This window comes from Sceloporus occidentalis, unplaced genomic scaffold (assembly GCF_023333645.1).
Source record: "Sceloporus occidentalis isolate IW3139 unplaced genomic scaffold, rSceOcc1.0.p SCAF_2, whole genome shotgun sequence".
Classification (NCBI taxonomy): domain Eukaryota; kingdom Metazoa; phylum Chordata; class Lepidosauria; order Squamata; family Phrynosomatidae; genus Sceloporus; species Sceloporus occidentalis.
In genome coordinates this window covers 204,069,403-204,096,345 of record NW_028316982.1, presented here as the reverse complement: position 1 = coordinate 204,096,345, position 26,943 = coordinate 204,069,403, and the positions used below count along the sequence as shown (strand labels likewise).

The window sequence follows — 26,943 nt, the reverse complement described above, 5'->3', positions numbered from 1 at the left end:
ATAAGAAGCCTTCTGGGCACCATTACATATTAAAAGCCTCTTGGAAATGAAAGGCTTTGCCTTCAGGCAACAGGAAAACAGGGACAGGGATAGCCTAGCCACCTGCGAAAGAGAGTTGCAGAGGGTGGGAGCAGCTACTGAGAAAGCTCTCTCTCATGTCCTCAACCAACTCATGTCCTCTGTTTCATGTCCTTAACCAATTTGTGTGATAGTGGCAAGGCTGAGAAAAATCCTTCCCCTGAAGAGCTTAGATTTCTGGCAGATTCATATAGTGAGATATGGTGTTTCAAATAGTATGGACCTAAGCCATATAGGTCATGATCAGCACTTCGAATTGTGCTCAGAAATGAAACAGTTGCCAAAGAAGCTGATTAAAAGGGGAGTTATAAGCTCTCTATAACTCACCCTAGTTAACCTTCTGGCCACAGCCTTTTGGACCTGCCTGCTGCAGGTTTCAAACACTATCCAAAGGCAGCCCCACATAGAGTATGTTATAGTAGTCCAAATGGGATGTAATCAAGGCTGCCTCTGTAGCCAGATCTGACATCTCAAGGAATGGGTACAGCTGGTTCACTAGTTTTAACTGTGCAAATGCACTCTGAGCACTGTTGAAATCTGGGCATCCATGCACAGAGTTGAGTCCAGGAGAACACCCAAGCTGCAAGCCTGAGATTTCAGGGAGTGTAACCACATCCAGCACAGGCAGAGTCCCTATTCTCTGATCTATCTTTTTCAACTGACCAAGAGCGCCTTATTTGTCTGGATTAAGTTTCAGTTTGTTTGCCCTCATTCAGTCCATTACTGATCACAGATGTTGGTTCAGACATTGCTATTGCTGCTGTTTTATTTATTAGTGTTAAGTCAAGGAAATACACATTTAACATACTGCTTGAAAAACAGTGTATTGTGCTTAAGTGGAACAGTTACTCTGTTATGTCAAAAATACCTGTGAATTTGAAAATCCCTTAGTTGTTACAAAGCATCAGTGATGTCACTCTGATCAGGGACCAGTACTCTTTTCCAAAATGTAGTCCTTTAATATTTATCACACTGAATTTGTTTAAGTCACTGCTGTGGCAAACACAAAATACTTGTGCAGAATAACTAATTTTAAGATGATTCAGTTGCTGTGTGATAATTTGAAATACAGTCTTCACTCAGAATACAAATAAAATATGTACAGTCTAATTTTAGAGTGCACAGTTAGGAGAGAGAAAGATTTAAGTTTCTGTAATACTATAAAATTGCTCTTGTATGTTTGACTTTCAGAATCCTTAAATGCATGTATGTTAAATGTGACTTGGCCACATTTACAAAGTTCCTACATGCAAGGAACATCTGTGAGAGGATTAGCATGTGTCACACATATAGATTGGGATGTGTAGCAATCCTCTGTCTGTAAAAAAAATGCTTTGTGTATACGTCTGTCACTTCTACATGTAAGTAACACATTGGTTCCCACAGATGTGCCTTATATGTTGGTGGTTCCTATTGCTGAAGGTCAGAATAGAAACCTGAATGTAAAATAGCAAAAAGTCCAGAATAAAATTGCACAGGTTTGCCTTAAATTTACGCAATGGATATAAGTGCATTTGCTAGAAAATTTGGATTGCCAGGATTCACAACTTGACGTGTTTTATTTTAGCAGAGAATGAGCAGCTCTTAACTATAACCATGAGGGTGTAGTGTTGTTTTAATGGCCTCTCAAATACAAAATGTTAAAATGTTGCATAGGAAAACACCTTGGCCAGAAATAAGAAGCTAAAATTGGGCACAAGTTTAAGATTTTTGCTTCTGTTTCTTTGAACTGCAGTGCATCCTACTATATCACAGCTTACTTTTGAAACACTTTTTAAGTTTTCAAAGAAGCTTGTCATGTGGTATGTAGGAACTGCTATCAGGTAACTCTTTGTATAATTAATTGCAGAGCTTTGTAGAATCTGGCCATATTATACAAAAATTATTCTGCAAAATGACATCTTATGTTTGCATTATTATTTAAAGGTGCCTGGAACTGCTGGAAAAACAGGAAGCCTAGGGAAGAAACCTGGTGAGTTGTATTCTGAGTGATATGAAATCAACAGTTGTAAAATATTTCTTGTTCTTCCCTCTCTGTTATCATTGTACAAGTATAACTGTTTAAAGGGTCAGTCTATTGTCTGTGTCTTTATCAGTTTTTAAGAAATATCATACTGCTGCTATATATGATATCCCATTTCAATGCCTAGCATTCTTTCTGGGTGCTTCTCTAGATGGGACACGCTTACCGAGAAACTGTAGTTACTGTAGCTCCTGGTTTGTTTGGTTTTTGTGTGAGTGGTTTTTTTTTAATCAAAAAACAAAATAACATTTCTGTTGTCTCAGGCTATTTTCTGGCCATGCCCAGCACCAGTTGCAACCTTCGATCTACCCTTCCCTGCTCTTCCTCTATCTTGTAAAAATTTAAAGACCTATATTGCAGAATTCACACTTCTTTAGACCAATCTGTAAGATCCTTGGAGCCCACAGTGCTGAGCGGGTTTTTTATTTGCTTCAGCACTGTGTTCTCAGTGCTTCTATAACAATTGGCCTTGAGATGACCTGCTACCAGGAAGTATACATCTAGTCAGTGTTGTACAATGTTCTTATTACTTTAAATTGAGAAGAGAAGCATGAAGAAAAAAAGCACAAAAAGCTCTTGAGTGAGAAAAGCTCTTGATAAGCCAGTGAACTGGGGGCAAGTATAGATCAACATTTTGTCTAAACCACACTTGGCATCTATTAGAAAATTGTGCATAAAATGAACACTGTCTTAGTATAATAAATGAAAGCACAATAAATGTATGTTAAATTTAATGAATACTGTTACTTTTCAGAGTCTAGATTGATGAAAATATTTTTTTTTCGTTTGACAGAGATTGCTCAAGTTATTGCTTCATACACAGCAACAGGTCCAGAGCAGCTTACACTTGCTCCCGGTCAACTAATACTTATCAGGAAGAAGAATCCTGGTGGATGGTGGGAAGGAGAACTACAAGTTAGTTACTGGTTTTGCCTCAAATCTTTTACTGATGTCCAAAGCAAATGAGGGCTAAATTAGCTACAGAAAATATTTATCTACATCAACTGTTTAAAAAAAAAAGATTCACCATCCAAAAGTAAAAATGTTTAAATCCATTCTGGATATGGCAGGTGGAACAATCCACTACCTTTGGGTTTTACCCCATGCTCCAACCGCAAGGCAGGAGTCAACATTCTTTTCGTTTATTCCATTTAGATTCCTCTCCTCTTCTCCATCAGTTTTTATTTATCTGCCCTGCTGACCGGATGTGGGCAACCCTTCTCCAATAGATTCTCTAATAAATAGATAATAAAATAGATGAAATGGAAAGTTGTAAGAGGGACGATAATAAGACTGGAAAAAATACATAAACGAAATGATGCATCAGATCCAGAGACAAATGGACTCAAAGAAAAGGTTTTCGATAACCAAATCCACCCAGATGACCACTGTCCAGCAAGTCTCTGTGGAATGAAAAACCAACATTTATACTTTGCCCGGAAACTAATTGACAGCCAGTGGAGTGATTTTAAGTTTGGTGTAATATGATCCACTCCTGGATGTACCAGTAATCAATCTAGCTGCCAAATTCTGGACCAGTTGGAGTTTCCGGACTTGATACAAAGGTAGCTCAATGTAGAGCACATCCATTCTATTGGAAACGCCCTATTGACTATTTGGAATAAATATAAGAAACAACTGTACATGCATTTTCCCAGATGGATATCCTCGTTGGAAGCATTTCATAAAAGAGAAAAAAATCTAACCAAAGACAAGAGAAGAATTAATGCAGATGGACCTCCAGATTAATCGGTTTAAATATTGGCAAAACAGAGAAGACTGGAAAAGGGATACACTTAGAGATGGTATAGAAAGTAAAGAGACAGAATTCGATAAAATCATTAAAGGAACTAGGACAAAATTAATTTTAAAAATCTACAAATTCTTGTTGAGTATGGGAATGATAGAAGAAACAGGTAAAACAAACATGATAAGATGGTGCCAGAATATTGGAAGAGTAATTCCTATGATTAGCTGGGAGAACGTATGAAAAAGGAACCTAAATGTAACAATCTAAGAGAGAACTATTATAAACTGTTCTTCAGATGGTATGTGTCCCCAACAAGGATTGCCAAAATTGCTAAACAACTCATACTGCTGGAAATGTAATCAGAAAGGAGGCTCTTTATATCACCTTTGGTGGCAGTGTAGTACAGTTAAAAAATTCTGGAAACTGATACATAGAAATATAACACTTACACTGGGGAAAAATATTCCTTGATTCCTGAATTATTTTTGTTAAATATTACTGATGCAATATCTGATAATTTGGTCCAGGATGAACTGAGTGTTTTGTATATGATTTCTGCTGCCTGATTGACATTTGCTAAATATTGGAAATCCAGTACTGTCCCAACAATAGAAGAATGGAATTTGAAATTGAATGAACTAGCCACTTTTGATATGATTTCAATGTCTAAAAATGACAGAACTTTACAACAATATGAAGAAAAATGGAAAGGGGCATCAATACTATGAGAAAATAAGAGTAATGGCTAAAATAATGGAATAGGAATTAATGTTTTGTTTGTTAGGTATGTAACTATGTGGTTATTCCAATAAAGCAAAAATAAAATATAATATAGAGCACATTGCAGGTTACCAGCACCTGCACTGCCATCTTTAGGTCCTCCAGGAAGGGGCACAGTTGGCATATCAGCCAAATATGATAACAGGCACTCCTGACCATCACATCTATCTGAGCATACATTTGGAGGGACAGATCCAGGAGCACTCCCAAATTTTCAGAGGGAGTGTGACGCCATCTAGAACTGGTTGATACACCTGCAGCCTCAGATTAGGACCCTTGATAGTAAGGACCACTGTCTTATCTGGATTCAGTTTCAATTTGTTTTTCTTCATCCAGCCCATTACCTCTTTCAAGCATTCATTCAGAAGAAATATACGGTCCTTAGTGAAACTGTTTTTGTAGGCATGGAGAAATATATTTGGATGTCATAAAGATACTGATAGCATCCCACTCCATGCCTCCAAATGCTCTTTCCCAGCTGTTTCACATAGCATTGGGGATAGTATGGCACCTTGTGGTATGCCATATGTTCCTTTTTTGAGGAGCAGTTCTCCCTAAGCACCACCATCTGGAACCTGCCTGGGAGGTAGGACTGGAACAATTGCAACACAGTACCCTTGATTCCCAACCTCCTCAGGTGTCCCAGAAGGATACTATGGTTGATGGTATCAAACTCTTTTGAGAGGTCTCAGAGCACCAGCAGGGACACACTTCCCCATCAGTGCTGAGGTGAAGATCATCCACTAAGGCGACCATAGCAGTCTCAACTCTGTATCCTGCTCTGAAGCCAGTTTGAAATGGATCAAGGAAGTGTACGTCAGCTAAGACCACCAGGGGTTCAAAGGCCACTGCCTTCTCAATCACCTTGCCCCCAAAAAGGAACATTTGTTCTTGGTTTGTAATTATTAAGCTCCAGAGGATCCAGGGAGGGCTTTTTCAGCAGTGGTTTAACCACTGCCTCTTTTAAACAGGATGGAAAGTTCCTTCCCTGAGAGATACTTTGATGGTATTTTGTATTTGAAGCCCAATTGCATCTCCTCCCTGGATGGCCAGCCAAGAGGGACATGAATGAAGAAACCATGTTGTCTTCCTTACTTGACACAGCGCCTTGTCCACGTCAACAATACTCACCATTTGAAACTGATTTAGTGTAACCCCACTCACGGAGTCACTGGACACCTGAAGCCTGAATGCACACAGCAACAACATCATTGCAGAGTGAGACAGTTGTCTTCTGGATGCTTCACAAGCTACATGTTATCTTCCACAGCTTAGAGAAAGTAGATGTACCATTGACAATATTGCTGGTTTCTCATTTTAAAACAACTCACCTCTGAGAAAGAGGTGGTTTTAGATTTAAGAATAAAATAGGTAAGAGGAGATAAGTTAAAACTGTATTAACATGGATGATGAGAGTTACAGTTCAGCAAGATCTGGGAGGCTGCACATTATCCTCAACATGATTTGTGTGCAAGAACATAAAGAAAATTGATGGTCTCCTCCCTTTGCACAGTGAACTTTAGATTTAAGCCCCCTTATCTCAGCAAGCTCAGAACGCTTCATTGTGTCTATGAAATCACTCAGCACTTTTCTAATATTTTAAATACAGATTTTAAACCAAGATGCTCCTAATTACTAAGAATATATTCACAGATAGATTTCTATCCATCATTTTCTCATTAGGCTCGTGGGAAAAAACGGCAGATTGGATGGTTTCCTGCTAACTATGTGAAACTCTTAAGCCCTGGTACTAGTAAAACTACACCAACTGAGCCACCTAAAACAACAGCATTACCTTCAGGTAAGTATGCTGGGATGTTCCATGATACATTTCTGTCTGACTTGCATTAGGGGTTTACAAACTGTCTCTAAAAAGGGAGCTCTTTTCATATATATTTGTCTGTTAACTAATTTTTTTATTTCAGCAATAAGTTTTTATGGTCCACTTAGGCCCAAAACACACTGCAGAAATAATCTAGTTTGAGACTACTGACCCAGTGCTAGGGAATCCTGGGAATTGTAGTTTATTGTGGCGCCAGAGCTCTCTGACAGAGAAGGCTAAATGTCTCACAAAACTACAGTTCCCAGAATTCCCTAGCATTGATCCAGGGAAGTTAAAGCAGTCTCAAACTGGATGATTCCTGCAATGTGTTTTAGACCTTAGTTATGAAACACACTGTGTTACAGAGAATAGTCATTCAGATTATGTACAGTGTAGGCTAGGCCTCTGGGGTTTGAGAGTCTTGTTGTGTGACTGGAAAGTGTACCTTAGAATAGTATAACAAATGCTCATCTTCTCCCATCTTCTTCATCATCTTAACATCCTCAGTTGCCCAAGTTGCAACACAAGCTGGCCATTAAAACATGCAGTATTTTTTCTCCATTATTTAGTAAGCCCACCCTTCCATTACTATAAAGGTAGTTTATGAGTTAGTTACACTGCAGAAGCTATCCCTCAGTCATTTGTTGAGGGATATTGCTGTTGATTCCAACCCCTCTCTCCTTAGTTTTAAGTTTCCTGCCTTGCCAAATAGTCAAGCATTAAGCCTCCTCTCCTTTCAGTTAACTAGAAAATAAGCTAGTGTTAAGAAGTAGGCAAGGATGGTATCAGAAATAAGCCTTAAGAAATTGAAACAACATGAAATGGAGGATGCAGCTGTCAGTGGGCAGAGATAGGGAATCTGTAGCCCTCCTGATGTTGGCCTACAATTCATGTCAACCTAGCCAATATAGTGGTGAGGGATGATGGAAATTGTAGTTCAGTATTTGGAATGTTAGACTTTCTCCATCCCAGCTCTAAAAAGAAATTGTTCCTGTAATATTTTCCCATAAACTCTTGGGATCATGTCCCAAGAATTCTTCTTCAGGACAACTGCCCTGGCGATAAGATGGTTCTTCTGTATAATAATTGGTGACTCATTAAGAGCATGTATATTATGGAATATAGGTGCAGCTAGAGTAAGCAGAGTTTACCCAGTTATTTAAAAATTCAGATGCTGATTTAAACCTTTTGATTAATTAGATCTGGATAATACAAAAACAGATTAGCATCTCCAATGAGTAAGTATGTTTTCAAAGAAATTACTGCACCTCCTTGTTATTTCTTTATAAAATAATAAATCTTTATTTTTATACCGCTTTTCCTGGGAGATCAAAGCGGTTCACATGCAAATACAGATGCACAACACATCGTATTACAGCATAAAATACAGTAAAAAACATTCCACTAAAAACCTCATATAAAGACATCCTATAAAAACGAATTAAAAACTCAATCTCACATTTTACAATCTCACAATTACAAATTATCATCACAAATACTCATAACATTGGAGGATGATGGGTAGGAGGATAATTATCTCTATGAAGGATTAGGGGGATATGCCAAGTGGAATAGGTGAGTCTTCAACGCTTTCTTAAAAACTTCCAAGGAAGAGCTGAGACAAATCTCCTCAGGGAGTCCATTCCAACATGCAGGAACAACAGATGTAAATGCTCATTGGTGAGTTACAGACAGTCTCACCCTAGGATATTCCAATAGATGTTTGCCTGTTGTTCTGAGTGTGCAGGGCAGATTATGTAGGGAGAGGCGCTCCCTCAAGTAACTCGGGCCCAAGCCATGTAGGACTTTATAGGTAATAACCAACACTTTGACATAACATTTTAAAGTGTAGCTATCCTAATTAGTATTAGAGGCTGCCTTACACCTCAGAGATGCACCAAGAATCGAGTTACAGTATTTGATGTGACCTAAGCTCGTGTTGCATTAACAGAAGTCATTATTTATCCCATACTTAAAACATTTATAATGTTTAAATGCAAGAACTACCTAGCACAGAGAAGTAGGAAAAAGCAGTTCATGATCATGTTAGCACCAGAAAAGCCTTATGACCTTGAGACTAAGGATTGTGAGGCAGGATCAGCATGGTGCGTCAGAGGCTCTTGTCTTCCAAATTCAGTTTCACATCAGATGTAATGCTGTATGCTCACTGTAAGAACATGTTATCTCCTATCCATCTTTTTTTTTTTTTAAGAAAAACACAGTCCATTTTTGAAAATGTTAAATGCTTTTGGGGGGTACATTTTCAACAATATATGGATTACAACTGGCATATTTAAATGTTTAAGGATATTTTTTCTGCCTTATGAAAATCTTAAATCTCAAAAGTTGTCTATTGTTTTCCAGTGTGCCAAGTAATTGGTATGTATGACTACATTGCACAGAATGATGATGAACTAGCATTCAACAAAGGCCAGATCATAAATGTCCTCAATAAAGAAGACCCTGACTGGTGGAAAGGAGAAGTGAATGGACAAGTGGGTCTCTTCCCATCCAACTATGTGAAACTAACAACAGATATGGACCCAAGCCAGCAATGTAAGTGACAACTTTTGTCAGAAGTTGCTGAAATAATACTTATTTAAAAACAAACAAACAAACATGCAGCATTGCTGTGATTCTGCTGTGTTTTGCAGAACTTGGAACTTGGCCACTGCTATATATTTACCTAACTCTCTTTGAAGACCTTCTATATTGCAAGCCTAAACTTGTGTTGGTTTTTAGTTCCATTCCCCTTGTAGCATGTGACCTTTATCATTTTTGCACCACGCTGTTTACATACCAGGCTCATTTTCCTAGCTTGAATTTTGCTCATTGTTTTGTTTTGCTTATGTGTTGTTTTCCTCCTTTTTCTAGGAATCATATGTTGTCCATCCCCCACTCAGGCTTGAAAGTCCTCAAAGAGACCCACTATCCCATATCACTGTCCAGAGGGATGCTGGGAGATGCAGCCTTGATCATGTGACTTCCAGCATGATCATCTACTGCCTTCTGAGTAGAAGAACACACTGCAGAGCAGTTTACCTCATTTTACATTAGTTGCATGTAATCACAATGTTTTTATTTAATATCTACAGATATAGAAGCAAAATTACAAAAAAGACAAAAAAACACAGGATAGTGGGTCCTTTTGTGGCTTTCATAGTTACCCACCTATTTCTCCACCTTGACACAGGTGCTTTCAATAGTATAAATATTTTTAAATGCCTATTTTAGCCTTTTAAAGGAAATTAAGTATTTGTCATTGCAATTTTGTTATTGCAAAAAGACCCACTATCAAGGAATGCTGCATGTGTTATTAAAATTGTTCCAAATGTCCAAAAATCTGAGGCTTGTATTCTCACTTTTTCATTTGTCCAATGATGTTGCTGTCTGTCTTTTTTCCTTTGTGTACTACTAAAAGAACAGGATTTATGTACTACTAAAACTGGTTTAAAGGAAATTAAAATGTGCTCAATTACAAGTTCAGCTGAGGGATTTTGTTTCTTGTACTGTTATATGTTGGATGTTCTTGTGGAGTGTATGTGTGTGTGTATGTGTGTAAATACATCATGGACAAGAAATTAATTTCCTTCCATGTGCAAGAAAGAATATTCATGTATAATACAGTTATTTCCATTATGTTATATTTTGCACACTTATTTGTAACTACATATAGTAAGCACCTTTTTGTTCTATGTCTCAGATTTGTTTAGTTTTTCATATAAAATCAAAAGAATACAAGAATTATATGTTTCTTGAGAATTAATGTTTTTTCAGGTTAAGTAAACTTTTATCATCACAGTTACTTTAGTGACTATGGAACAGCATCCTTGAGCAAATAATTATCTTATCTTGACAAAAAGAATGTATAGAAATATCTTCCTGCAATTAATTTCCAATGTTTACATTTTTAAAAAACTAGACTGTGGAATTTATACACGTAATATGAAATGGAGGTTACAGTCAAATTTTATGTAGATATGTTGTAGTCAAAGCTATGTTTGTCTTTCAAATATTAGTTATAAGCTCTTAATTAAATACCTAGTGCGGCCAGCACATAGGAGAAAAAGCCCTATGCCTCAAGCACAATATAGCATCTCTACTAATACCTTTAACGTTTTATCTCGTTTATGTATTCTGTTTCTAAATTTCATGCTGGCAGTGTTGTAGACTTCCTTTTATCTCTATTCTTATGGTGCAAAGAACAAGTGAAGCTCCTTATTCAGTTGCACTTCAGTATTTTCTTTGATATGAATGTAAAATATATAAATATATAAAACCTTCAGCTTTAACAACTGTAATACAGCCTTTACAATTAGCTACATGTATAGATAATTAAATTCTTCATATAAAAGCTAGACTAAACGTCTCTTGTGTTGTTACTGTGTACATATGGAATTTAGCAAGTGACACTACAAGGAAATAGCCTAAACTCCAAATTTCACTACTGAAAGTCATCAGCATTTATCCTGTTTAACATTCAAGGGGAGGCTGATCCCAGTTGTCAGTGTTTCCTTAATGCCAATTTTAACACATGTTATGTAAAAGAGTTGCTTTTTTATTAATCTAATTCTCTATCAGGTCACTTGGTCATTTTGTATCTGTTTTGCTTCCAATGGAGGGTCTTTCTCCAGAAACATGCTATTGATAGACTGAAAAGCACTGCACTTTTGTACTATTATGTAGAGGACCAGCAATTTTTCCCCAGTGTGCCTGAGACTAAAGCCATATTTGTACATGTTGGGTACAGTTGTTCCTTTCTTTTCTGGAAATTCACCAAGGATCAGCACTTTGAATAGCGCTTAGAGCATTCCCTTATGATGCCCAAATTCTGTTCTTTATGTGAAAAGAATTGCATAATTGCCTGAATCTAGCATGGTGTTTACATATTGAATAGATGTGGGGAAACTTTGCTTCTCTAGATGTTTTGGCTCATAGTTTCCATAATCTCCACCTAGTATGAGCAAAACTGAGCCAAAAGACTAAAGTTTTCCCATACTAAGTCTAGAATGAAACTTACAGCCGGTGCAGACCGGCACTAAAAGCTGCCTTGTGGGGGTGTGGCATACACATGATGCATGCTCTGATGCTACCGTGACACCACCTGGAAGTCACTCACGTGCCCACACATGGGCTGGCTTCATGGTGCTCCGGCGGTGTGTTTAGACGCTGGATCTGGGCCACAGTGTGTGGTTTCCATGGCCCAGATCTGGTGATCAAAGGGACAGTATCAAGCCTTGCCTTTAGAACTGCCTGTACCGGCCCTTAGTTTCCTAAAATCCATTTAGCTAATGTAAGTTTGTTGTCACGTGGGTTTGTATTTTTGCAGCAGTCTTATCTATAAATGTGAATTCTACTGTGTACAAAATAAGAACATTAATTCCAAAGGCACACAGACATGTAAATGCTTTAACAAATAAATATATTGGTAGTTGAAATAAATTTTGTAAGCCCATTACAGAATCAGTCTCTGAAAGTTTAATCTAGTGAGTGCTAAGATGTTATGCTCTGTTTTACAAGAAGCAGCTTGACACTTTGCACTTGGAAAACATTAAAGCCTGATCTACAGTAACTTGAAATAAACTAAGATAACTTGGCAACTTATATCAGGCTGCCAAAAGACTGAAATGGAATAACAATCCCAGATACAAATTGGAATAAATTCCTTTGGGTTCAGTTAAGCAGCCGCCAACGTTAATGGGTTCACATGAAATGTTATTGCATTGAGGTACCTCAACTTGGCCAATAGGGACTTCAAACTCATTGCTAAGCTTAAGGCTTCTTCCATGTGCTATGGGTCCCTCCACTCCTTTCCAATGTGAAGACTTGAGATTTTGTTTGCAGGTGAAAAGGACACTTGAAAGATGCAGAAATAGCATGTTGAGATTCCTTTATGATTCCCACAATATCTTGCTTTATACTCTACACTCTTACGGATTCGCATAGTCCTTCTATTCATCACTCAAAAGTACCTCAGTAGACAATAAAATAACTTTTTAGTCAGTTTTCTGGCTTGTCACTTTATCCTACAGTAGCCTATGGCTGACAGAATATTGGGACTTGCTACGTTAAGCAACCTGATAAACCAGGAAAGTACCAGATATCCAGGAGAAACCATTTTCTCTGATGAGCTACAGCAGTTAACCTTTTTTCCTATTGTGGGATGTATTCCTTAAGAGGTACTCATTCACAGAGTCATAAAGTTGGAAGAGACTACAAGGGCTATCCAGTTCCAGCCCCTGCCAAGCAGGAACACACAATCAAAGCACTCCTGACAGATAGCCATTCAATCTCTGCTCCAAAGAAAGAGACTCCACCATACTTGGAGGCAGTGTTTCCAACGGGACTTCATGCTGGCAGCGAAACAGGGCTGAAGCCAGTGCAGACATGGCCAGAGGCAAAAACGACAGATTGCTCTTTCAGCAGCTTTAACAAGCTATTTGCATAGGACCTTTGAAGTTTGGCTGAGAGTCTCATGTAGCCTAGGCTCCATGCCTTGTTTCTGTTAAGGATTTAAAATATACAAATAAAAATTCCAGAGAAAAATACAATAATTACTATAAAGCAGGGTGGAACACTAGCAGCCCTAATCCTAGTTTGAAAAGCCATCTGCAAGCAATCAGTTCAGATGTCTGGCAAATACATTCTTTAGCTGTCCACTGAAGAGAAGGGAGTAGGCAGAGAGAAAATGAGAGGAAGGAGATTCAAGGCAAAAGAAAAGAGGTGATACTTTTGCTGGGGATATTTATTTATTTATTTTATTTCTATCCTGCCTTTCTCCCCAAAGGGACCCAAGGCGGCTCACAATAACAATTTTAAAAACATGTTCCAATAATTTTTGAAAAAAAACATCAGCTAAAAACATTACAAATATTAAAAACACAATAAAAGTACAAAACCTTTCTCATATAAAGCCCATCCCATAACTAAACATTAAAAGCCTGCCTGAACAGAGCTGTTTTTACCTGCCGACAAAAGGCCAGCAAGAAGGGGGCCAGCCTTGCTTCTCATGGAAGGGCATTCCAGAGGGCAGGAGCAGCCACCGAGAAGGCTCGCTCTCGTGTCCTTACCAGGTGAGCCTGTGATGGTGGAGGGACTGAAAGAAAGCTTTACCTGGAAGATCTTAGCACTCTAGCAGGTTTGTATGGAGAGATACAGTCTCAAATAATCTGGACCTAAGCTGTGTAGGGTTTTATAAATCATAACTACCACTTTGAATTGTGCCCAGAAATGAACTGGTAGCCAGTGAAGCTGTTTCAGCAAGGGAGTTATGTGATCCCTATAACTGGCCCCAGTCAGAGACAGCTTCCTTGGAATCAGATGGAATTGAGAGATAGAGTTGGGTATCATCAGCATACCCAAAACGCCGGATGACCTCTCTCAGCGGTTTCATGTAGATGTTGAATAACATGGGGGACAAAACGGAACCCAGTGGGACTTTTTGTGGGACCAACACCACCTTTTGAGTTCACCCCTCCAAGAAGGACCAGAACCACTGCATAACAGTGCCCCTAAGTGCCATCCCAGAGAGGTGATTCAGAAGGATACCATAGTTGATGGTATCAAAAGCCGCTGAGAGATCTAGCAGGACCAGCAGGGACATACTGCCTCAGTCCAGTTCCTGGCAGATGTTATCCACCAAGGTGACCAAAGCTGTCTCTGTCCCATAGCCAGGTCTGAAGCCAGATTGACATGGATCTAGAAAATCCATTTCATCTAGAAACTCCTGGATGAAACAGATTAACAGACTGAACAGATTATGTTCTGTGTTTGCAAATGACATTTATGAACCTCTCCCCCCCATTGTATGTTACGTGATAATGGTAGTATTAAAAGATTTTTTGAGAGTTCCAGCTAAGTATCCTAGTTCCAGTTACATCACACCCACATGGACCAGTCATGAATGCAAGGAAATTTTAAGGGGAGAAAGTGTGTTCAGAAGCTGCATATGATCAAAGTAGGAAACTGGGTGACCTTAGACTAGTCACATACTCTCAGCCTCAGGATCACATTGGCAAACCCACCTCTAATGAAACTTGCCAAGAAAAAAACCCATGATAGAGGTCCCATAAGTCAAACAACTTGGACACACAACAGCAGCAACACAGATTAGTGAATGAGCTGCTAGACCTGAAGAGACAGTATGAAATATCTCTGGTCTTTGCTTGACAATTTTATGACTCCTTCGCCCTCTGTTTTCCAATAAAGTATCATTTTATTCTGAGTTATATGAGATCTCATTGGACCATAATGCTAATTCATTTTTTCTAAAGTGTAATCTTTGCTTAATCCTAGATTTATAATCAGTATGATGAAACAGAAAGGTAAAGTAGTCAATTTTCTTCCAGTAGGCATCAGATGTTTTCCTAGTGAAGTATTTAATTGTACTAATTTTGTAAGTGATGGGAAGCCATCATAAGGAAAACATTTTTATTTACGGTAATTCTGTGGGCTATATCTTTCTGAGCTGGAACCTCAGTGTTCTGATGGTTGTTGTGTGCCTTCAAGTCGTTTCTGACGTATGACAACCCTAAAGGTTTACTAGGCAAATTTCTTCAGAGGGAGGTTGTCATTGCCATCCTCTAAGGGTGAGAGAATGTGACTTGCCCAAGGTTATCAGTGGATTACATGGCTGAACAAAGATTTGAACCCTGGCCTCCAGAGTCATAGTCCAACAATCAAACCACTCTACCACACCGGCTGTGATGTGTGTGTGTGTACGCACACAGGCATATACATATAATTCTCAACCTTATAGGTCCATTAGTCTCATCAATATTCAGGCAAAACTTTACAGTTTATTTTTTTTTAAGATTTGTGATGTGACCTGAGCCTCAGGTACTTTTCCACTGAAGAAAAGCGAAGATTCAGAGATGGCTACTCTTCACCTCCCCTACATGTTTTCTATTAGTAAATGTAATCTAAGAATATAGAAAATTTCTCTCTGCAGCTTTTGAAGGTGATAGAGAAATAACACAGAGATGCTTTCTGAAATAAATATTGACTACATATTATTGGCAATGACTGAGATCCTATACTAAATATAGTGCATTTATTCAGATATTTCTTTGATGATGGATAGTGTCTTTTACAGGGCTGCTGTTAAGTTTTATTATCTACCTAGAGGATGAAAAGTGATGGTATGCACACTTGCTTGCTTTTTTGTTTATAAATAATATTACTAAATTAATTAGAGCTATCTTCTTGGCCATTTCATTACTATTATTTCTGTCCAGTATTCTAGTAGTATAACACCATTTTAACCCTCCCCCAGCTGCTGTTTCAGTCTTTGTATTGTTATTTTTTATGTGGCTGAAATTATTCTCCTGTAGCTGCGGGTACGGATGGAAAAACCATCTAGATCAGGTTTGTCCAAAGCTATAAATGGTTGGGCACAACCTTGAACATTTTAGTAATTAAGCTACACAGTTTGTATATGGTATTGAAGTTTCCTATTTTATGGATCAATTAAATCCATGAACTAGTAAGATAATAAATATACAAAATTGAAATTGAATAGGGGCTCCACAATTCCTAAAAGCCATAGCCAGCATAGCCACTGGTAAGAGCTTCTGGGAGTTGGAAGTTCCACAACAGATTAATCCTCCCTGGTTGCAAACCACCAACAAGAAGATGGTGAACAAATGAAAAAAGTGGCAAAGTCCACTTCGGGATGTGGGACAAGTTTTAACCTTATAGATTCTGAGAAGGCCCTTGTGGTGACAGGGTGAGATACCTGGAAGCCTCTTCTGGGTTGATCATCATCATCAGCCAGTTTATATGGCTTTCAACCATATGTAGTTATGATTTTTGCCTCGTTTACTCCATAAAACTGCAAAACCAAAATTTCATATTTTGCAGATGTTACAACAGATGTCAATATCATGATCTGAAAATTCAGATCTCACTTGTGAAAATTCTGGGATCCCTGAGTTTACATTTTGTGGCTTCAGAGTTTTTGCAAACCTGAGCGGATAACAAGGTCCCACTGTACCTTATGATTTGAGTTGGATGGTCTCTGAAAAATCAAATGTGTGGTCCCATGATACACTTGAAGAATTATATTCCAGAACAATGTATAAATATACCTTCAAAAATTCATGGATTTTTATATTGAAAATATTTATATTGTAGTTTTGCAAAAACAAGTGTGACACATAATGTAAAAATAAAATGAAAGAAAAAAATGTGTGCACATGTACATCTTTAGGGATGCAGTTCTATGCTAATTTTTTTCTCAAAGGAAGCAACAAATACTTTTAGTGATTTTCTTTTCACTGTAAGAAAGATTTCAAAACCTGTGCCATTTTCAAACACTATTCACATTTCTTCTGTACAGAAAATGCTGTTTTCTGTGCAAAACCTCTGTATGAATTTTGCAGAGAATACGTCCTGAACTGTGAAGATTCTCATCAATTGAGGATTCTCTTCACATGTGTTTTGTGCCACTCAAGCCCATTTTGATCATTTAAAAATATTTTTAATATTCTTTCCATCCATAATCTATATGCATATGTATGCCATGACTGAAATCCCATGGGCAGAAGGGGAAAAGTCTAAAAAGCCATTTCAGAGGAAAAGCATACGGAAGGAGCCACACCTCTGGGTCTTTGTTAGGTTACACATTAATGCTTAGAATTAGCATTTACCTGAACAGATGAACTCCCATTTGCAGAAGCTGCCACTGCCTAGTTTCAAGGATCTCCACCTTTAGGACTTCATTCCACAATGTCTCCCAATCTGGTATGTAGATTTTCACAGAGTTTAAGGAGCTGCACTTACCTACATTTGATCTAACGTTAAATTACTCTCCCTGTCTAATAGTGTTACTGTCCCATTCAGTGTCATCCCTGGTTTACAAAATTATGAAGCACAAGCAGCTGGGTATTAGATATCTATCTGCTTGTTTCCTGGACATGGTGGTCTTCTGAGGTGTGCTTGCCTCCATGTTCCCATAGAAGAAATCACAAATAAAAGCTTATAGAGTTTCTTCGGAGAACCTAAATTTAGTCATTCCCAGAGCTGACTCATTGAATCCAATGGGTTTTTAGTTAGTCGTAACCAGGGGGTGGAATTGTGCAGGCCTTCAGGTGTTGTCAGACTGCGGTTTTCAACAGCTCTAGCCAGCATAATCAGTAGTAAGGAATATTGGGAGTTGCAGGTCAACAACATCTGGAGGGCTTCACAATCCTCACCCCTGGCCTTAATTAACCACTGATGTCAGTGGGTCTGGATCCTCCTGTGTTGAGTAGAGCACAGCAGGGCATTACTCTCCACTGCTTGTGTTAAATACTCATTCCCAACCAAACACATCATTCTCTTCCTTTTCCTGTTGTATTTCTATTATTTTTGGTGGTAAGCTCTTTGGGAACAATGATTTGACTGTATTGACATTGCTGGCACAAAAAAATAATACTTCACCATGTAATGACTGGCAGAAAGGTCAGGCAAGACACCTTATTTGGACAATACCTCAACAGGATAAAAGGTGCTTAGTAATGCAGTAAGATCAGAATCAGATTCAGATTGTCATTTTGCCCTACAGCCAAGGCAACTGGTTCCTTGTGTGATAATAGAGCTGCATCTCCACTGCAGAACTAATCCATTTAGATACCACTTTAAATGCCCTGGCTCAATGCTGTAGAATTCTGGGAACTGTAGTTTTGTGAGACATTTTGCCTTCTCTGTCAGAGAACTCTGGTACCACAACAGACTACAAATCCTATGATTTCATAGCAGTTAAAGTGGTGTCAAACTGGATTATTTTTGTAGTGCGAATGTAGCCTAGGTGAGGAAAATATTATACCATCAGGGTGCTGCTATCATGGGACATCAGTGGAGCTGGATTTATATTATGAGAATCAGATGTAGCCTGCTTATACCTCACTCTAGCAATGTTGGCATAGCATTCCCATCAGCCTCCAATGGAGAGCAAACAGAACATCAGCTATACTTTATGACAGAATTACAGTCTCTACAGTTTCTTGTCCTCAAGCTGATAATCTGTATATTTAGGATCATTCTTCTAGGGCATGCAGTGAAAATGTCTTTCATAGGGCCTTGGGCAGTGTAAGATGACTGCACAAAGCAGTAGATCTTAGAAGGCATGGAACTGCAACCAGAACTGTGGGTGTGTCATGCAACTTGTCCTACACACACACACACCAGATAGCCTTTTCTTGTAGTGTGTTTTGGAAGATGCCATCTGATCACCAGTAACCGGGCTTTCTCTGTAGCAGTGTCTTGACTGGGAACTCCCTACTTAAACAAGTTGGGGTGACCCCATCTCTTTTTTGCTTCCAGTGGACAGCCAAAACAATGCCGTTCTGCATGGCATTCAGTGTTTGAAACTGCTATCTTAGCTGTTTCAAAACTGGTTTCTAGGATTGTTTTTAGACGGCTTTTAGGCCTTGTGGGCTGGGAGATGATACAGAAATACCTAAAATAATAGATAAATAATAAAATGCCACTATTGATCTAATTAGCTTGTATACATAGAATGCAAAGGGGCACCATCTTGTCCTTTGTCTCAGGGAGCAAAATGTCTTGGACTAACCCTGATATTTTACCTTGTCTTAAAAGCTCCCTGTGTATGCATGCCTTTTTAAAAATTATACTGAAATACATTATCTGTAGTTTAATTTTTTAAAAAAAATGCAGAAAAATGGGTGAAAATGTTATATCCAACAGCTAACTGCTATTAGCTTTAGCAGATGATTTAGATCCATAAAATGGGAGAGGCATTAGTACTTGATGTGATAGCACGTCATCTGTTCATTTTCACTTTTTTTTTACAAGCAGGGATCCTCAGTCTTTCGATATTGCAAGCAAATCAGATGGGGGCAGGGGCAGCCTTAGAAAACTGAAATCATGTGAAAACAGGAACAACACAAAAATGCCTGATACATTTGAACAAAATAATAGTTTCTGATATTCTTTTGGGACTTTTTATTGGAAAGCTACCTTATATAGTTTATTCTACCAGTATACAGACAATCTACTTGAGCACCACACACACATCTGTGTTAAAGTCAGCAGTACAGCATGAGAACTGCAACCTGAAATTATGGAATCCAGCTTGTGCAAAGAAAGGTCAACTTGCACAAACATTTTCCTTCGTGAAAGTAAGCCACTAGATGTTGTTGGAACCAGCTGACAGAGACAAAAATGTCATTCAGGGAAGAGTTGGATTCTGTAGTTCTGAAGAATATTTTCAGTAAAAAATTGTTATATGATTTCTCTTCTATCTAGTTCATGAGCCTAACAAGCACAAGATTTTTAACCTTTTGCCCATGTTGCAATCCTAGATGAGAACTGTATTGCCAATAAAACAAATCAATCACTTTTAAGCAATAAAAATGGGAGCTGCAAGGGAGACTTTAGTTGGGACTACCATGGGGACAAGGAATTAAAGACCACTTACTCTTCATTTTAGGGGGACAATCCGGATCAGGTCATCTGTACTTAAGAAAAAAACAAAAAAGACAGAGCTGCTAGCTAAGTATACTTCATTTGACCCTAAATTTGTCAGCAGTTGTTTAAAAATGCTACTAAATTTAATCTGATTTGTTAGGCCTGCAATATTAAATTTAATCTGGCCTGGTAGGCCTGCAATATATCAGCCGTGGGCTTGGATTTTCCTCCATACAAAAACATATCTGTATATAAGATGCCAGGGTGGAGTACAATGAGACCTGAGCTTTCACTTCAATAATTTAAAGATTTTTTTCCAAATAAATAAGAGATCCCACAAACCGAGTTTCCTGCTGTTCACTGCTAAAATAACCAAGAATTAACTAATCACCATCATGTGTTCTGTGAGGAATAATGTTAGTATTTTTGAGAGAGTGAATTTTGCTCCCATCCTTGTGTTTTCCAGGGTGTGCTGATTTGCACCTCCTAGACATGTTGACACCCACTGAAAGGAAACGGCAGGGGTACATCCATGAACTTATAGTTACAGAAGAAAACTATGTGAATGATTTGCAGTTGGTAACTGAGGTGAGCCTAATTATACATGTTCTATAAATGCCTTCGGTCTGTTTCTTCTTGCTGATATCATTGTAAATCTTGTTGTAGGTATGCTTTTCAAAATCATGAACTCTAGTGACTTCTACTGGACTGCATAAGAATTGCTGGGCTCATGTCCTTATGGAAGTCAAGTTGGCAATTACAAATATACATAACTTTAGCTATACCTTTTGTGGAGAGGGGCTATACAGGCTTTACCTAAGTGTAATTGAAATAGCTGTATGTAATTGCCTGCTCAAATGGATAAATGCAAGTTGCAATCGAAATCCCTATTATCCTGAGCCACTACATAATGTGGATGGTTTTAGTGGGCTTGAACAATGGTTTTGACCCATTTTTCTCATTGGTTGAAGTGTTTTGTTGAATGGCACTGTTTCAATGCCATATGTAAATTATGCAAGTTATGCAGTAGGTAACTGCATTCAAACCCATGATGAGATTATGAATATTACATTTTAAAACTAACGTGGCATATGATGGAGGGGGGAAACCCACTGAAAGTAATGGAAAACCTAGGAAAGGCCTTGGGAAGAATGCTGGAGTGTCTTGTCCCACAGTGGAAAATCATTAAGAGATCTTCTTGATCTGATGTATAAGCAAGAAGACCAGAAGAGAAGGGTAGAATGGGACATAACTCCCCTTAAGCCCCAGCAATGAAGAGTGGACAGGCACACCACATTTTTGGGATCAAGCAAACAATTGCACTGTTATGTTTACTATAACAGGACAGCTGAACTTTGCTGTTGGAGGAGTTGAATTCCTAAGATGCTTGGGGTGAGAAAGACTGAGAGAAGAATAAAATCTAAGCTCTAAATAGTGAACTCCTAACATATGATATTCATGAATTGTGAACTGGGCCCTGATTTAGTTATGTGGAACTGGATTTATGGAAACAAACTTCCTATTTCCTCTTTCCACAGCACCCCCTCCATCGCTATTAAATATCTACTCAGAAGGTTAAGGATCTTGAGAACTGTGGTGTCAGAGTAACAAGGGTGCTCCCCAAAACTGAGTGGTGGTACGGATCACTCTGGAGTTTAATTTTTGATCTCACACCTCTCCCCTCAGAAACTCTACCCAAGACTCCCTATGCACTACAAACTTAAACTAAACTTGCAAGATTCATGCTAAAATTATTTGTCATTATGTCAGTTATTCATTTCAGTATCCTGTATGGTAAATTATAAATGCTTTCAGGGAAACCATCAGGTAACTACCAAGGCATATGTTGCTTTTGCCAATATATGCCTAATAATTGTGATCATGATCCAGCTGAGGATAAGGTACCGCTATTCCAAAGATCATAGCGGTGAACAGCAAGTAAGCTAATTTGCCCCAACAGTCTGGGTACTCATTTTAGCGACCTCGGAAGGATGCAAGCCTGAGTCGAGCTTGGGCCCTTTTGCTGGTCTTGAACTCGCAACCTTGTGGTTTTGAGTGAATGGCTGCCGTACAGGCATTTAACCACTGTGCCAGTGAATGGGTGAAATGAGCAAAGTTCTTTCCCATTGGAACTAATGATATTTTAAAGTGCTTGCCATTGGCTGTATTACATCCTGTCACATGTTCACAATGAGGCAGAAATTAAGTTTAGAAGAGCTCTAATTTTTAGCTGAGTCTGCAAATGTAGTACAGTCACAATGGTTATTATGCATTCTGAACTGTGCACTTGAATCCACAGATCTTCCAGAAGCCACTGATGGACTCTGAGCTCTTGACTGAAAAAGAAGTGGCTATGATTTTTGTCAACTGGAAAGAATTGATTATGTGCAATATTAAACTACTGAAGTAAGTTATTTTTTTAAAAAAAATCAACAATAAAGTTTTGAGGTACCTTTGTCTTCCTTTTTCTTGGAAAAATATTGCAGGAAATAAAAGTCATGCTTTGTTTATAAGCTATTGTGCTCTAAAAATATGTTTATGTTACCAACAGTTATTCTGTATAGCATTTCATGTTTACAATGAAATGCTATTCCCATCAACTAACATATCTTGCAATTTATTTTCTTATCAAATATTTCTTACAGATCTAGAATAATGAAACGGTGGGGGTTTCTCATGAACTATTTTAAAACCCATTATAGAATGAACAGTTCACACAGTGAGTGATTCACGACCGGTATGGGGGCAACCTCAAAACTGGGGATGGCCCAGCTTGCTGCTTCACAAAATCCTCTACGTTAATAGAGTGCTGCTTTGTCTTTCCACAAGATCAGTTACAACAAATGAGTTTATATTCAAATTCCTCCATTGACAAGTGGCTCTTTGATCCAGTTCTATGCCTAAGACTTGCCAATACCACAATAATCCACTTGGGAGTCAGAAGCATACATCATGGTTGGGAATCATATGGTCTTTAAGAAGTTTTGAATCACAGGTCTGAGCTGTCCAAGTCAGCTAAGCCACTGGTAAGGAATTCTGAGAATTACCATCCAACAATATTTGAAGAACCACATGATTCCCACCATGATGAAAGTTGAGGCTTTCATCAGCAAAATCAGAAGAGGTTAATTCATGCTTCTTGGTGCAGCTTCTGCCTCCTCTGTCCTCCAAAATCTGATATGGAGGGTTGGAGAACCTTTCAGTTCAGAATGACAGATACATGGGTTTGCAGAGTAAATTTGGAATCTTCCTGTTCGGTCATGGGAACCTTCCTGTTCCCATGACATAAATATAAAATCAATCAGAGTCTTCTATCAGTGAAGAACAGGTTGTACACCAAATCTCTATTGCTTTTGTCTGGAAATCCAGGAGATTCTTATTAATTTAAATGCTTACCAGAATATCTCTGCCATATTTTCTTTTGTTTTCCACTTAGAGCACTGCGAGTTCGTAAGAAAATGTCAGGGGAGAGGATGCCAGTCAAAATGATAGGAGATATCCTGACAGCCCAGCTTCCACACATGCAGCCTTACATTCGTTTCTGTAGCTGTCAACTTAATGGGGCAGCCCTCATCCAACAGAAAACAGATGAAGTCTCTGAGTTCAAAGAATTTGTTAAAGTAAGAGAACATTAGTGTTGATGATTTGTTCTGCTCAAAGCTTATTCAGCTCCTTTCATTTCCTTTTCTAAATGCATAAAACAAGGAACATAAATTATTTGGGACTAGAATTGCCAGACTTTCTAGCCAGCATAGCTAATTTTCAAATCTTTTTCAAAGAGCACTCTTTTTATATAATGCAACAAATAGCAATAGCAATTACATTTCTATACTGCTTATCAGTGCACTTAAGCACTCCCTAAGCGGTTTACAAACTGTAAGCTAATTGCTCCCAACAATCTGGGTACTCATTTTAGCGACCTTGGAAGGATGCATGCCTGAGTCGAGCTTGAGCCCTTTCGCTAGTATTAAACTCGCAACCTTATGGTTTGTGAGTGAGTGGCTGCAGCACAGGCAATTAACCACAGTGCCACCAGGGCTCTGTATTTTCAAAAATGACTTTTGAAAATCAGAGGAGATTCAAAAGCACTGTATAATTCTGCATTAGAGACTTTTATTTGTTAAAAAAAACATTTGAACATCTCAAGGAGCATGAGGGTCCTGTTTCATCAGATCCAGGATCCAGTTTCCAACAGCTTCTGGCTAGATGTTTCTTTAAAGCACAATAGTGGGAGCCTTTAAGAGCTCATTGAATTGTAAGCTTACTAAAGAATTTTGCACTTAGCAGGCCAAGATTTTGTTTCCAGAGAACATAAATAAATGCAAGGACTATAATACTTTATCCCAATGCTTCTGCAGAGGGATGCTCATAAGATGTAACAGAGCTTTGTCTCTTCCCCATCCCACAATAGAAATTCCATGTTTTTGGAAGTATTAGGAAAACTGTGCTATGTAAATCTTCTACATTCTGTCTAACACTTCCCTCTCCACTTGTTTAAGGAATGCTGGTTTTCATTTTGCCATAATAGTCTGGTATGGTATGTACAGTTGCACATGACCACATACATTGTGATGGACCAGGGCTCTCTTATACACACAGGGCAACCAGATGTCCTAACCACAAAGGAGAACAAGGCTCCACAAAATGTAGAATATACAAGGAAATGTAGGACATTCCCAAATACAAACTAAAAATACTCATATCAAGATAAATTCAAGTTTTTTTATTGTGCTCAAAATAGAGGACATTTTGCAATTCCTCTTGGACAGAAGGTTGACATGTCCTGGAAGAGAGGACATCTAGTCACTCAGTATACACTATATGAGTGTGGAGGAAAGGATTACACCCAAGAATAGGAAGTAAAACCATGTGTCTCCCGCACGGTTCCCAAGCTGCTTTTCTTCTCTAACTTCTCTAAACGTGCACCTTTTGTTCAGTGCTGGGAAGGACTATGAAGAGGGGTGGCTTCCACATTGCACATATGAAATTACAACATTATTTCAAAAGCTCTGTTTTTAAATAAACAGTATCAAACAAGCAACCTGATACGATTTATTTTGATATTACTCATTGTGACACACAAGGAGGAGTAGGAGTTTGGAAAACTGAAGATATTAAACCTTGAATGATCTATGTATTATAAGCAGTGTGTATCCAAAATAGCATGTGACATATTTGGAATACCATGTGGTATAGTCACAAGCCTAAAAACATAAGCATTTAAGTTGTAATGACTTAGTTAAGTTATAATGACTTAATCCCTTCCCCACTCTCAGGATGTGACTTTTACCTAAATGTAGATAATAAATGTGGGCTACAGTTTGCTTTTGGCATTTTGAAAATACACTGTTTGATGGTTTTTTGTACTCTTTTACTATTTCAGAGGTTAGCTATGGATCCTCGCTGTAAAGGGATGCCACTGTCAAGCTTTCTTCTAAAACCTATGCAACGAGTAACACGATACCCTCTGATAATTAAAAATGTAAGTCTTTTGGCTAATGGGGCAATATGCAGAACTGCTGTCATTGAGAAGCTGGAATCAGAGGCCTAAATCTAATTCTCAGTCTTAACTGGAACAGACCCACTGGGTGACCAGATCTGCATAATTTATCATTCAGTAATTGATTCAGTAGATCTATTCTAGATGGGACTGGTAATTGGATAAAGTAGTGGCAAGGAAGATGCACCATGCTTTTGCTGAGGCTCATGCCTTTCACATGCTTCTGGATGTATGATTCTTCATTATTCGTTTTTTTCTTTCCTTTCCCCCCGCTTTGGGGGCTGCACAAGAGGCCTTGGCAGTTTGCACTCCTACTTTAAATAAACACTACTTTAAATTTACAGCGCTTCATAAATAAAGGTTAATAATAATAATAATAATAACAGGTACCCTGCAGGATTGTATAAAGCTCTTAGAAAACAACATGCAATTGGAGTCCCTCCTCTTCTTCTTTGGGCCCTTTCACATTACATAATTATAGTGCTATGATTCCACTGTAACTGCCATGGATGTCATCTTAGAAAATCCTGGGATTTGCAGTTTAACATTGTCAGTCAGAGAATTCTAGTGCTTCATTAAACTAGAAATCCCAGAATTTTCATACATGGCAGTTAAAGTGGAACCAGAGTGCTATAATTGTGTGTCTTACCTGCAGATCATTCCTCTCAAAGTGCCCTACCTGCTTCATGGCACAAGAGCACAAGTGATGACTCAGTTTCCGACTTCGTTAAATGATTGACCATGTAAGGTTTGGGAATTGTAAAAATAATCAATGTTCAGGTTATATAGGATCAATGCGAGGAAAATAAAAATGAGATTGCTTTGAAGAGAAGTAAATTTTGTACCATTTCAACAATCAAGTGACAGGTGTTTCATTTTTTTTTACTGGTTTAGGCCTAGATTTAATGAATTAAGTTATACTTTTCAATTTCATTTAAAGATATAGCATGTTAGTCTGGAAGATCAGTGTGCAAAGGCATCCTGTGGCATCTTTGAGACTAACTGAAGGTGCTACAAGATTCCTTTGCACACTGATTTTCAATTTTATGTATTTTTATATGGCTTTGCAGATTTAGCAAAAGTACTTTAAAATGGAATAGATTTCTAATTTAAATGGAACTGAAGCAGTTTGTTTTCCTATAGATATTAGAAAACACTCCTGAAAACCACCCTGATCACAGCCATTTGAAACATGCCTTGGAGAAAGCAGAAGAACTGTGTTCACAAGTTAATGAAGGTGTTCGTGAGAAGGAAAATTCGGACAGATTAGAATGGATCCAGGCTCATGTTCAATGTGAAGGATTATCAGAGGTAAAGCTGAAATTCATAGAATCAGATTGTGTTTACTAAAAATCAACAAGAAAATAAAAGCAATGCTACTGAAGCAATACTGATGAATTTCTGTACCTAAAGAGGGACTAATAAGTAAGCCTTGCAATTTGGCATTTTTCTCCTACATTTCATTGGGCGTAATTTCTTCAACTGCTAATTTCCTTCTCCCCTTCTTCCTAGATCCTTTTGCACTATCCCTAATATGTTGTTTTCTCTTCCTGAATAAACAGTTCTACAATACATGA

The 26,943-nt window shown here is 38.2% G+C and overlaps 1 protein-coding gene across 4 annotated transcripts in view; it reads left to right on the top strand.

Moving 5' to 3' along the window:
* The window catches only part of ITSN1 (intersectin 1), a 126,988-nt gene that overhangs the window by 83,354 nt on the left and 16,691 nt on the right, over nucleotides 1–26,943 (top strand). For all 4 annotated transcript variants that reach the window (XM_089512048.1, XM_089512047.1, XM_089512050.1 and 1 more), the window contains exons 25-33: nucleotides 2,005–2,050; nucleotides 2,895–3,016; nucleotides 6,315–6,432; nucleotides 8,818–9,009; nucleotides 20,333–20,454; nucleotides 22,166–22,272; nucleotides 23,303–23,486; nucleotides 25,250–25,348; nucleotides 26,510–26,677. In XM_089512048.1, the coding sequence (XP_089368174.1) occupies nucleotides 2,005–2,050; nucleotides 2,895–3,016; nucleotides 6,315–6,432; nucleotides 8,818–9,009; nucleotides 20,333–20,454; nucleotides 22,166–22,272; nucleotides 23,303–23,486; nucleotides 25,250–25,348; nucleotides 26,510–26,677 (1,158 nt within the window). The remainder of the gene's footprint in view (nucleotides 1–2,004; nucleotides 2,051–2,894; nucleotides 3,017–6,314; nucleotides 6,433–8,817; nucleotides 9,010–20,332; nucleotides 20,455–22,165; nucleotides 22,273–23,302; nucleotides 23,487–25,249; nucleotides 25,349–26,509; nucleotides 26,678–26,943) is intronic.